At 38.3% G+C, this 14,614-nt stretch overlaps 1 protein-coding gene across 1 annotated transcript; it reads left to right on the forward strand.

The window, feature by feature from the left end:
* Positions 1–11,730: 11,730 nt before the first annotated feature.
* Positions 11,731–14,324, forward strand: LOC123274024 (homeobox protein Hox-C6-like). Its single transcript, XM_044741526.1, has 2 exons — positions 11,731–12,840; positions 13,385–14,324. The coding sequence occupies exons 1-2, from the start codon at positions 12,225–12,227 to the stop codon at positions 13,873–13,875; spliced, it is 1,107 nt and encodes a 368-aa protein (XP_044597461.1). The 5' UTR covers positions 11,731–12,224; the 3' UTR covers positions 13,876–14,324.
* Positions 14,325–14,614: the final 290 nt, after the last annotated feature.

The following is a 14,614-nucleotide window of genomic DNA, read 5'->3' on the forward strand; positions in this document are numbered from 1 at the left end:
CATTCCATCTGTCACGGAAGAAGAACTAATGGAGGCTTGTAACCGCGTAGGGAATAACAAAGCGCCGGGACTAGACGGAATCCCTAATATTGCCTTGAAAACAGCCATAAAGGCAGCACCAACGTTATTCTTGAAAGTTTACAATACGTGCCTCAAGGAAGGGACATTTCCTCGGAAATGGAAACAACAACGACTGGTTCTACTCCCTAAAGGAAAAAAGCCACCAGAAGAGCCGTCATCTTACCGTCCACTTTGTATGCTGGATACAGCCGGTAAGATATTCGAACGCATAATTCATCAAAGAATAGAAGCAGTTGCAGATCCACTCCTGGCAAACAACCAGTATGGATTCCGAAAAGGACGATCAACCCTGGACGCGATCAATCTGGTTGTTACTACGGCCCAGGAGGCAATTGCAGGAACCAGATGGAAGGGTGGTACGAAGAAGTACTGCCTGGTGGCGACGTTAGACATCAAAAACGCCTTCAACTCTGCTAACTGGGACTGCATTATGCAAGCTCTTCAAGAGAAGAACGTGCCAGGATACCTAAGTAAAATAGTAGCTAGCTACTTCACGGATAGAGTCCTCAGATATGACACAAAGGACGGTCCGAAAGAGTACGAAATCACCGGAGGTGTTCCGCAGGGCTCTGTTCTTGGCCCACTGCTGTGGAATATCATGTATGACGGGCTTCTAAGGCTAAAGATCCCAAGAAATATTAAACTTGTAGCGTATGCGGACGACGTGGCCGTAGTGATTGTCGCTAAACACCTGGACGAGATTCACCACATGTTTGATCTAGCATTCCAGCAAGTAAACCAGTGGATGGACACAATGAATCTTCAACTGGCGAAACATAAGACTGAGGCAGTGCTTATTACCAGCAGGAAAGTGTTAGAGACCATCAATCTTAGAGTCGGCGAACAAGAAATCACATCACAACCTTATATCCGATATTTGGGAGTGATGCTTGATGCCCGTCTCAACTTTAAACAGCAAGTGGAACACGTCAGTGCCAAAGCGTCAGTAGTAAGGGCAAGCCTCGCACGATTGATGCCTAACGTCGGAGGCCCAAAGCAGAGCAGGAGACTATTGTTGGCAACTGTAGTCACATCAGTGCTTACGTACGGAATATCCATTTGGGCCGATGCGCTAGAATTACAAGAAGCATGGAGAAAGGCTGGACCAGTATATCGCCTGAGTGCCCTAAGAGTAGCTTGCGCCTTCCGCACAATATCTGAGGAAGCAGTGTGCGTAATTTCTGGAACTCTACCTCTCAGAGTCCTAGCTGAAGAAAGAAGGAACCTTTACCAACGAAAGAGGTCAACAACACTGAGCGCAGAAGAACTCAGAACGGAACAAAGACAGCACAGCATCGCACGATGGCAATCTCAGTGGGATGCCGCAGAGAAGGGTAGATGGACGCATCGTCTCATACCAAAGATCGACATTTGGCTGAACCGGAAACACGGAGAGGTCAACTACTACCTAACGCAGATGTTGTCAGGACATGGCTGTTTTCGGGCTTATCTTCACCGCTTTAGGCATGACGATTCTCCGGAGTGCCCGTCCTGCCCTGGAGTCACTGAAGATGCGGAGCACGTTTTTTCGAGTGCTCGCGTTTTAATCCACAACGTGAGGAGCTGGAGAGGATCTTGAAGAGGAGAAGTCAACCAGAGTCAGTCGTAGAAGCAATGCTGTCTTCAGAAGCTGCCTGGAATGCAACGAACACTTTTGTCACAGAAGTGCTTACAGAGCTGCGTTCCATCGAGAGAAAAAGAGCAAAAGACAGAATCTAGAAGGAAGAAATAACATCTTAGCCACCAGAAGGAAGAGCGGCAGCTAATTCCTCCCCCCGCGAAGAAATGCCTTACGGCGGTACCATGGGGGATCAGAGGATAGAAGAGAAAGGGGTTTAGGGTTTAGTGGGTAGGGGCGTTAGCGTCGAGTTTTTAGTATGACGCTGCGTCGAGTCGCCACATATCCAGGCCAAACAACTATGCCTAGAATCCGTAAAAAGGATTCCCAAAAAGGGAAGAAAAACACACACACACACACACACACACACACACACACACACACACACACACACACACACAACCAAGGAGGAAGAAGACAAGAACTAAAGCTGTCCTAGTCCAACCAGCTGAAGGGCGAACATACGCCGATCTCCTGAAGGAAGTCAAGGCCAAGGTAAGCCCTGTCGAGACGGGCGTAGACATAAGGTCTATTAAAAAGACGAAACACGGAGGCGTTCTCCTTGAAATGGCTCGAAAGTCCGAAGACAGCAAGGCATTCACCGATGCAGTAAGGGCAGCCACTGCAAACATCGGCACAGTCAAGACGCTAACACCAACAACAACGATCGAGATCCTCGACTTAGATGAAATCTCTACCGAGAGCGAAGTCCGTGAAGCACTCAAACGTGAATTCACTGACAACCTGGAGGTCAAACGGGTAAATTTGACAAAACCCACACCACGAGGTAATCGGGCAGCCTTCTGCGAACTAGACGAGCCCAATGCGATTAAGGCCCTTGACAAGGCCCGTATACGGATCGGTTTGGTGAACTGTCGTATACGCCCAGTAGTAAAAGTAACACGTTGTTTTAAATGTCTTGGTTATGGACACCAAACACGTCAGTGTGCGGGACCAGACAGAAGCAGGTGCTGCTACAAATGTGGCGGAGAGAACCACAAGGCCGTAAACTGCACGGAGAAGTTAAAATGCTTCCTTTGTGCTTCGGACAAAGATGCCCAGGATAGTCTATGCCATATTTCTGGCACTGGAGCGTGTAAGGCATTCCGCAAAGCACTTGCAGAAGCCATGAAAGGTCAGAAATGACACGCATACTACAAGGCAACCTGAATAGGTGCGCCTTGGCGCAAAACCTGCTGCGCCAGCGTGTTTTCGAAGATAAAATTGACGTCTGCTTTATCTGCGAGCAATATCTAAACATCGAAGGTAAAACATGGTTCGCAGACGAAACGGGCACGGCAGCAATTTGGATTGTGAACACAAAGAACGTTACCGTCAACAACAGCGGAGGTGGAGCAGGTTTTGTCTGGATTCAAACCCCCACAACCTACTTCATGAGCGTCTATCTCTCACCTAACGAAGGGATTAGTGTGTTCCGACAGAAACTCGCAAATATAGAAGATGCGGTCACTAAGTTCGACGGCGAAGTTATCGTAGCTGGTGACTTCAATGCTAAATCGGCTGAATGGGGCGCTGATTTCTCCGGACACCAGAGGCAACGAGGTCGCTGACGTCGTGGCTAGACTCGACCTCATAGTGCTAAATACTGGGAGCACCACGACTTTCAGAAGACCGGGGTACCAAGAGTCCATCCTCGACATTTCGTTGGCGACTCCAAAAATTGCCAACATGATTGAAAACTGGACAGTATCCGAAAAATACAGTGGCAGTGATCACCAGTTCGTGACATTTAACGTTGGATTGGCATCTGCTCCGGTACCACAACACGACCTTTCTAAGCGAAAGTGGAATGTCAGGAAGCTTGATCCAGAGGCACTGCGAGCTTCACTTGCACGGAGCTGGTCTACCCTTCAGAACAACCCGACTCCGGATACTTGCAGCGAGACAGCAAGCGCAGTACTAAATACGATGAAGGAGATTTCCGCCGCATGTGACGCCTCTATGCCGCGGTTGAAAAACCGGAGTTTTCGCAGGCCGGCGTACTGGTGGTCAACAGACATAGCGGAACTTCGCAAAATGTGCCATCAACTACGTCGCCGCGCAACGAGAGCCGCCAAACGCCCCCCCACGCCAGGACTTGTATTCAAAAGAGTACAAGCAGGCCAAAAAGATGCTAAATCGAGCCATCAAAGCAAGTAAAGCAAAGTTGTGGAAAGAGATCTGCAACGATCTCGACAATGACATCTGGGGTAAAGCCTACCAAATTGTCGCCAAACGACTTGGAAAGGCTTCACCAGAGGCGCCGAAGTCTCCAGCCTTAATGGATAGCATCGTAGCGGAGCTTTTCCCCAAACACCCGCCGCGGGAGAAGAAACACTACACTAAAAACAACGAAGTAACGCCCTTCACAACTAAGGAACTACAAGACGCGGCCAAGTCACTCAAAACAGGAAAGGCACCTGGACCTGATGGCATCCCGGCATCGGTGATCAAGATTATAGCCCTGGAATACCCAGACTTACTCCTGAACACCTACAACGCATGCTTGGCAACTGGCACCTTTTCCGCGGTCTGGAAACGGCAGAGATTGGTTCTCTTAGACAAAGGTAAGGGAACCCCCATAACACCTTCGTCGTTTAGACCACTCTGTATGCTAGACATTGCTGGAAAACTGCTCGAGAAGCTCATACAAGGGAGACTTCGCGACGACATCGACCGTGCTGGAGGTTTTGCCACCAACCAGCATGGCTTCCGGAAAGGTCATTCGACAGTCGGAGCGATCAAGAAAGTCATAAAGACAGCAACACAAGCATGGTCTGGTAGCCTCAAAGCTCGTAAAGTATGTCTTCTCCTCACGCTAGATGTCAAAAACGCATTTAACAGCGCAAATTGGGGAGACATTTTAGACGCTCTGGAGCACAAGTTTGACGCGGAGCCAGAAAATCTGGCACTAGTCGACAACTACCTTGACGATAGAAAGCTAATAGTGGAAACTACTGAAGGCCCACAAGAATACGCCATAACGGCTGGCGTGCCGCAAGGCTCAATAATGGGGCCTGATCTATGGAACGCAGACTACGACGAGCTTCTTGAAATCCCGTTGCCAGAGCAAGTAGAGCTAACAGGCTTTGCAGACGACGTTGCAGCCACTATAGTGCGGACAGTGTGGAAGAGGCCGAACTGCTAGTTCGGGAAACCATCGACACCGTCGAGACTTGGCTCGATAAGCATCACCTGAAACTCGCCAAACAGAAAACCGAGATGGTCGTTTTGACCCGTCAAAAATGGTTTCCAAAACCATTCGCTATGGACATGGGAGGAACAACGCTGACGTCAACAAGGGCCCTGCGGTATCTAGGGGTAATGATAGACGAGAAACTATCTTTCCGTGAACACCTCGACAGTGCATGCAAGAAAGCCAGCAAGACTGTGTCTAGCCTAGCACGAATTATGACCAACACCATGGGACCAAGAACAAAAAGAGAAGAGTTCTTCTAGAAGCAGTCCACTCGGTACTGCTTTATGGAGCGGAGATATGGGCAGACATATTAAAGCAGAAGACCTACCGGCGAAAGATCGCAGCAGTACAGCGGCGAGGCGCTCTCAGGGTTGCCTGCGCCTACCGCACAGTTTCCGAAGCGGCTGTATTGGTCATTGCAGGAGCCGCACCCATCGACCTATTAGCGTTCGAAAGAGCAAAACTCTATGACGCTAAAGACAGTGATGATAACATGAAGGACGCAAGAACGAGGATAAAGGCGGAAACGCAGCAAGAGTGGCAGGACCGATGGACATCGGGAGAGACGGGCAGATGGACGGCGCGCCTGATCCCAAACATCAACGTCTGGCTCTCTCGGAAGCACGGGGATACGGACTTTTTCCTGACCCAGCTATTGACGGGACATGGGCAGTTCAATGCCTATCTTTTCAAGATGGGTTTGCACAGCACACCAACGTGCAAATACTGCCCGGATAAAATCGACGACTCCGAACACACATTCTTCGAGTGTGCTCGATGGAAGGACTACAGAAGAAACACTGAAGAGATCATAGGCACCAGGCTCTCCCCCTCAAGCCTGGTGACCTATATGATCAAACAAGAGGAAAACTGGTCAGCTGTTGCAGTTTATGCACAGCACCTCTTGAAAGACAAAATCGCAGAAAGGGACCAGTAGCCAGGAGTAGGCGTCGTGAGACGCAGCACGACTGGATTGAAGTAATGCTAACGCGGTTCCAATCCAGTCCTCCCCGTACCATCTAGGGGAGAGGGGAAGAGGAATGTTTTTTTTAGTGGGTAAAAATCTCCACACTACCGACTATCGATATCTGCCGGAAGATGGGCGGCAGAGTTAACGATACCGGTGTCTTTTGAAGATCTTTTTTCGTACCTCTTTATAAAAAAAAAAAAAAAAAAAAAAACACACACACACACACACACACACATACATACATACATACATACATACATACAGGCGCATGGACATCATCGCGGAAACATTCGGGGAGGCTTGCTAAAACCTCAAAACGTCAACATCCATTGAAAACTCGATTTTCGAAAAACGGGGTGAAATCAATAACTTCCCGATTTTTGAAAATTTTCAATTTTTTTAGCGGGAAGTTAAAAATAAGGAAAATGGTTGTAAAAAAAAATTCGAATTCTAAGATCAAAATTCAAATTTTCGAAAAAATTAGAAATTTGAAAAAATTCCAAATTTTGAAAAAATTGTCATAGTAAGTAATTAGTAATAATGATTTCGTTAAGGCCTATTAGAATTTTTTTTCTTCTCTAATCAGACTAGAGAATGCAAGGTCTACGGTTCAAATCCTACTCGACCCGGGATTATTAACTTCCCGCTAAGAAAGTTGAAAATTTTCAAAAATCGGGAAGTTATTGGTTTTACCCCGTTTTTCGAAAATCGAGTTCTCATCGGATCTCGACGTTTTGAGGTCCTAGGAAGCTTTCCTGACTATTTCCACGATGATGTCTGTACGTCTGTATGTATGTATGTATGTGTGTGTGTGTGTGTGTGTGTGTGTGTGTGTGTGTGTGTGTGTGTGTGTGTGTGTGTGTGTGTGTGTGTGTGTGTGTGTGTGTGTGTGTGTGTGTGTGTGTGTGTGTGTAAACCTCTCGTCACTTTTGAACGGCTTGACCGATTTCATCGCGGTTGGTGTCATTCGAAAGGGCTTCGCCAAACTTAGATTTCTTGTAAGTTGGAACCGATTCGGAGCGATAGTTTTTGAGAAATTTTGAAAAATCTCAAAAAAAATAAGAAAAAATTTTTTTTGAAAGTGGTTTTTTTGGAATAAATTTTAAACGGCTTTATCGATCAACTTTAAAAACTAATCCGCTTTTAAGCTTGAAAAACCACGCCGATTTTCGCTAATCCAGTCAAAATCGGTTGATTCGTTCGAGAGATATCGTGAACAAAAGAAAACCAAAAAAAGTGTTTTTTTGTCATAACTTCGTCATTTCTTCTCGGATCGTTTTTGATAAAATACAATAATTTTTAGAACTAAAAAAACCGCGTCGATCGCCGCCAAGAACGTAGAAATCGGTTGATTGGTTTAAGAGATATCTTCGATAAAATATTTGGACACAAGTGTTTTTTTAACATAACTCCGACCTTTTTTGGAATAACTTTTAAACGGCTGCACTGATCAATTTTAAAATCTAATTAGCTATCAGCATGAAAAAATTACGTCGATCGCCGTCAAGCCGGTCAAAATTGGTCAATTTGTTCAAGAGATATCATGAACGAAAGAAAACCGAAAACTAGTGATTTTTTGGAATTACTCCAAATTTCCTAGTTTTATCAATTCACACTTGAAGATTCTTCATGAAACTGAAAAAATTGCGTCAAATGCTGCCAACCGCGTGAAAATCGGTTGATTTATTCAAAAGTTAGTGCGGTTTGAAAATTAAAAAAATATTGTTCTATGAAACTTCTATCAGAAGTTTGAGCTTGAAGAGCTCAAAAGCATAGAAAAACTATCTTTTTAAGCTAGAAGAGCTTAAAATAACACATAAATTATAATTTTGAGCTCGGAGAGCTCAAAAACATCATTAGTGCAATTTTAAGCACCTAGGTATGGAATTAGCGGGAAGTTGCACGGATGGCCTTCAGGGTCTACCGTTTTTCTAATTTTTTTATTTAGTTTGTTTAACTTATAATTATAAGATTATTTGTATTAAATAAATATACTTTTATCAAAAAAAAAAAAAAAAAAATCAAATCTGAAGACTTATACCTGTTCAGGTCTGATCAGGCCTGTTCATGCCTGGTCATTTTTCAGACCTGATCAGGTCTGAATGTTTTTTGCCGGAAAGTCAATTTGTTTATCTTCTAATCGCTATATTGTGTATGTATTAAAAATGCTGAATAGAATTTTTTTGTGTCTACTTGATAGCAATATTTACGAAGGAATAATGGATAGTAATATATCATAGAAAAGATTGTTTTACAATACCTTAAGACTGAACCTTACAAGCTGAGTTACCAGTATTGGCACCATTAAAAAATATACTCGTGTAAAAGATTTTGGAGTAAGCACAATTAATACAAATTTAAAAAGTTACATGTTTTTTCAACAAAAATTAGGATAAAGAAAAGTGAATTTAAACGGTCTCTTAAATTATTTTTCTTATTCAGTTTCAATTTCTTCATTCAATCGAAAACAAAGTATCTTTATGAAAATTTCGAACAGAAATATTTTTTGAAGTCGATATATTTTCGTGCAATCTTATTTGCAAGATTTTACGCCATTTTTAAATACGGTAAAATTTATAAATTCCAAAATTGGACAGATGGAAAGTCTGAAAATCATGTCAAAAATATATATTTTTAACTTGACATTACCCAATTATTTGACTCGAAAATTTAATTAAATCGTGCAAAAAAATTTTATTCACGCACAGACAAGCACATACACACAGACACTCATACACGTGAGCATGTATACACACCACACATACAACTAGACGTATCCGGCTATAAATAGTTAGAATAGCTTCCCCAGATCTCAAACTGTGAAACTAAAATATCTGATGAAAACTCGATTAATAGAACCACACCGAAACCGATAACTTTCGCACTCGAAAATATACAATTTTCATGGCGAAAAGTTGAAAATTCTGTTGATTTAAAAATTTTGTACTTTTGTCAATTTTATTTCAAAATCGATATTCAATAAAAAATTAAATTAATTCGATCGACGCAATTGTTCTGTCATATTGCAAATAAAATATAAATCACGTATACAGAAGCCTTCTGTCTATTCTTAGTAATTCAGAATTTTTCGAACGGTTGCAAACGCCGCCCTTTTGGTCAATTGTATTCCTTTTTTCATAACCCTGGGAGGGTACATTTTCAGCACATATGTCGATTTTGGAGTCTGCGCCATTATTTACTACACCACACTACCCCCGATTAAATTAGTTCAGCCAACAATAATGTTTAATAAATATGATAGTAAATATATAAACATAAAAATTCCGTTTCAATGTTTAAAAAATAAATAAATAATTAAATATATCCTGAACTGCAAAATACACATAAATATTCATAAACTGTTGATTCAAATAAAAAGAGTGCTGTCTGCATTATATTATGTAAAATATTTTATGAATGGTAGGTTCAATGTTCTATCTTATGGTTTTCAAAATCTACAACATTTCAATTTATGAACAAAGGGGTGACGAAAAGGATCTGCAACATACTTTGCTCAATTTACTTCGCTTCATATTTGCCAGCATAAATCTTGAGCGCTCCCCAAGACCAATTGAAACGACAATAGTGAAAGTTTTATAACTTTTTGTGTCATCAGTAAAGAAATAACATGGCTTGTGTAAAGGAAGCCGGCAAAGCTTAGGTAAACTAGGTAAGAAGATATTTTCAACAGAATAAAATTTGTAGTGACCTTCAAAAATTTTTTTTTGTTACCGAAACAACACAATGACGAGACAAACGTAATAAAAATTAACATGAAGATGCTACAAGGATGCAACAGGCGCGTGGCTATGCACGTGTCCCCTTGCTAACGTTTAGTAGATGAAAGGTAATCTTGAGACAGAAACGAAGGTAAGTCCATAAACTATCTACACTATAGTTTCGGCAACAATATCTTGATTGTAAAACTCAGGTATAATGTTGCTCACTATTGTAAAATCTAAAATATTTGTACCTACAGTACTTCTAAAAGTTTCATTTGAGAAAATTTTCAAATATTTAACTTTTACTTCAATTTAGCTACTTATTTTTAAGATTATTGTTTACATCAATAAAACAATAAACGCTCATAATTATAAGTATCAACAATTTCCGAAAAATTGAATTTTTTTCTATGTGACTCAAATTGAAAGTAAAGTTTTATTATCAATTAATGCGAATCATTATATCAATAATTAAAAAATAAATTTTATATTTTTTTATGTATACCGGTAAATTTTTTCCTTATGCGCATACGTTATAATTTCAGTTGACACTCATTTGAGTAAATTAAAAAACACCGCGAAATATTTAAAATAAAAATTTCGTAATTAACCGAGGATAATAAAATTTCTTACACTTTATATATGAGCAACAAAACATTAATTCTTATTAAAATTTTAATGAACATTATTAATTGTGCTTTTTTTAACTTTCTAGATTTTTATATTATTTTTAAAAAACTTAATGTATTATCGAAAATCAATTGTCAAACTTTATACTGACGAACTTACATTTAATTATATACAATAAAGTATATATATATATATATATATATATATATATATATATATATATATATATATATATATATATATATATATATATATATATAATTTTTCTTCTCTATTTACTCGAGAGTTACTATAGCTTTAGGCGGTTGACAATGTTCTATAAAACATATATTATTTCCAGTCTAGGTCATATAAGTATATACGAACATCATTAATCATTCACCCGAAGAACAGCCTCAACTATTTTTAGATAGTTTGCGGCTAGCATTAGGTTTATTACAATTGTACTCATTTTCTTAATATTTGATTCTTGAATCTATTGTGTTTAATTTTTATTTAACTAACTAATTTTAAAATCTGGTAAAGATTCGGGTTGCTTATACTATCAAAAAGTAATCAAGTAAATACTTATCTCATTAGGCATGCACAAAGGGATTATCTTGTAAGGACTATTGTGTGTTTAGAAAATATTTTTCTGGAATATGTATTTGTAATAACAATGACAGTTGAAGAATCATATCGCATATTGTAAATGCATAATGTACCTATTGATCGAAACCAAAATAATCAGTATATAAATAACTTTATGACAAACTATCCAAACATGTTCATGGTTTTTAAAACCGAGGAGCATACACAATTAAACATTATTTTCAATTCGTCAACCAGCCTCCCTATGGTAGTAATGTTTATATTATAAAATGAACAAATGATGTAAGATAAAAGTCACTGAAGTCTGGTTATAAGTAACTTCGAAGGTTCTACTCGCTCTTTTAAAAATTACGTCTATATATGTATAAAATTGTTTTGAAAAGTACAAGTGAGACAAAGCTACGGCCTGTAACAAGATTGTAATGTACCTGAAAAAATACGGGAGAAGAAAAAGAATAGAAGGCGACAGTCGTATAAAATGTGTATGTATTATATACGTGAGAAATCGTCAATGAAAAAGGGAATGAAAGTGTAGAGGGGGGTGATTAATCGACACTAGTGAACTTTTAGAAAGAGATGTCACTTGCAAGACTTTCTATATCTAGCTTTGCCACGCGCTTTGTTTACTTCGTTCACAAACCTGAAATGGGATTAGCGTATTCAATGCTTCTATACACGTATATCATGTATGTGTAAACACTTTTAATGATAATTAAAACGTGTACCTTTTAAATGACTCATAGTTACATGTGATATCGAAATTTTTTTCCGGAAATAAATTCCTTGACAGGTAATGCTGTTAGTTCAATTTATAAGAAATGAAAAATGATTATATTTACTAATTTATAAAACAATTTCCATTAGAAAATATACTAAATTTCTAATTCAATTTTCTGATGGAGAAATGGCCATTGTGTGTTCTACTAATATATATTTTTGCACTCAAGGCTCAAGGCAGCTGATAGTAGCACCCTCAAAACCTAAAACTTGGCGGGGCACGCTGCATGAGGGATAGTCTTTTCTCCCCTCTACTTTGACGACCTTTTCTACAATAAACTGGAGAAAGTTTTCAGGGGACCATTGGCACGCGCGTCAACCCCTGTACCTTATTGTATTCATCCTGTAGCCCCATCCCCCCTTGGCTAGCCAACGAAATTGTCACCGAGCTGCACAAATCATTTCGCCTCACTTTACCGGTCGCCTCGGTACATTTCTTGTCACGACGATTGCGTACAGAAGCAAATAATTAAGAAAAAATTCTTACATTTACCAAATAAGTGTTCAGTTTACAGTATTAAAAATTGTAAAAATAAGTTATTAAGCAGTTTACTGCATTGAGTTAATATGTTAATATAGCGTGCAGTGCTTTTAAGTGTCTAAAAGTTATTTATATTACATAAGTAAGTGTTCAGAATGGCAAGCTCGGCGTATTATTCAAACACTGAAAGTGGATATTGGCCTTATCATCCATTTGATGATGCATCAAGTGCCGAAGCAGTACATTCTATGACACCATGCCAGCAAGTCCCGCAACTATATCAGAGCCAACAACAAAATTCATTAAATTATGGTATTAATAATAATATTTCTTCGAATGTATCTACGCGTCCAAGTCTTCTGGAAACTATTCTAAGGCATGGAAAAGAAGCAGTTACTGGAATATACCCACATTCAGGTAGTAAACCAAATCATGGATTACATTCAAGTGCATATACTCCAAATACAACTTCTCCATACAATTCTTCATCTTGTTCAGATCGAAGTTCACCAACGAAAATTATTAATTCAGATACTTCATCACAAGAAAAATTCCCATTATCTCAAGACTTAGTGAAACCTGAAGAAACGTTCAAGGACTGTAATTATCCGAGTTTAGTGAGAGATACAGAAAATTTTAAAGCTAATGCTGATTATGATTCCGATGAAGATAATAAATATGAAGACTCGGATATTGCACACTCTCCTGAAGATGGTAAATTATTGTTTAATCAACAAGTTGATTATCCTTGGATGAAGTCGAGTTATACCGGTAAAGAAAACATTTTAATTATTTATTTTATGATTAAGTAGACAATTTTACAAAGATTTGATCAATGATATTCAATTCTAATATTAATTGCAACGTTTTATAAATTATGACTTCATCAGGAGCTTAGTATATGTCAAGATCATTTGATATTTTTATTGCAATCAGTTCATCAATTCACCGAATGCCTTCATATTATTCCATATTTAAACATTTTTTTTAGCTTCTAAAGTTTTAAAATGAATTAATTAAATAATTGTAGTACAAATATCACATGACTTTAAGTATAGGTTACGGAATTTAAGAATTAAACAATTAATTTTATGACATATCCTTTATTATTTATAATTAGTCTTGATGATTGTCATTATGCAGTTAAACCTTTTTTTATTTATTTATTTAACTTTGCCAATTTTTATTTATGTGTAAATGATAATTTGTACCGAATCATCTCATTACTCTTGAATATTTACTTTTAACCTTCTTTTGAGTAATTTTATATCACAATTTTATTATTTTGAAAGTAACTAACGTTAACTTTTGATAGATGCTAATGCAATGGGCCAAAAGCGTACAAGACAAACATATACCCGCTTTCAAACTTTGGAATTGGAAAAGGAATTCCACTTCAATAAATATTTAACAAGGAGAAGAAGAAATGAGATTGCAAACACATTATGTCTCACAGAAAGGCAGATCAAAATTTGGTTTCAAAATAGAAGAATGAAAGCCAAAAAAGATTGCAAAACTGGATTCAATCTCGATTCAGGCTACAGCGAAGAAATTCCGTCTTTAAAACAATGTGAACCAGAGAAACTTCCAATTATCCCATCGATTAACACTACACCTCCGATATTTCATAATGTGACGCCAAACCATAACGGCAATTCAGGACCACAACCCTCTATCAACATTCATCAGCATCAATTACAAGGATCTTATCTTAGCTATCACCAATATCAGCAAGAGCATCCATATCCAAGTCAGGAACACTTTTCTTATCGTGGCGTGCATTCCTATTCAGAGAAGCTCAGTTGAACCTAAACAAAAAATCATAAATATCTACATCGTAACTCTAAACAGCTGCTTTAAAATGAGTACTATAATTTACGACATGATCTTTCAACAGGCATCTCAGGTCAGTTATTCAAGACCCGTTTCTTTATACTTGAAATTGCATTGAAAAATCTCAATACGGGTCTTACTTAAAAATATCTTCTATTCTTTTATGAATGAATAACAGTTTAAATAATCTCATTGAAATATTATATTGAAAAATTTTATTTATAAATGAATTATCTATGCAAATAAATATTTAGTTGTAAATTGTAATTTATACGGGCTCTGTGTCTCAAGAGAGCGCGAATAATCAGAGTGTACATTATATATTCTAACATTAAAAACGAAAAGTATTTGTAGTTAAAGAAAAATCACGATTGTATAATTTAAATATTTTCTTGATAAATATTTTATCTTGTCACTATGAACCTACCCTATTTTACTTTCCTTTAATATTATGTATTGTAACATTTATCGCCTATAGTATGAATGACTCTAGATTATTTTTGATAATATTGACGAACGTATTGTTTGAATTTCTGAAATTTATAATTTAAAATTTTTAATTCATTATTAATAGAAATTTATTATTTCTAGTTAAAGAAGTCATTACCTGGCTAATATGTAGCACGATACCATGATCAACACAAAAGGGTTAAGTTTTGAATAGAATTACCAGTTAAGAACAACCAAGTTTTGAAATTGGTAGTTTAAAAAT

The sequence above is a fragment of the Cotesia glomerata genome, linkage group LG1, assembly GCF_020080835.1.
Source record: "Cotesia glomerata isolate CgM1 linkage group LG1, MPM_Cglom_v2.3, whole genome shotgun sequence".
NCBI lineage: Eukaryota > Metazoa > Arthropoda > Insecta > Hymenoptera > Braconidae > Cotesia > Cotesia glomerata.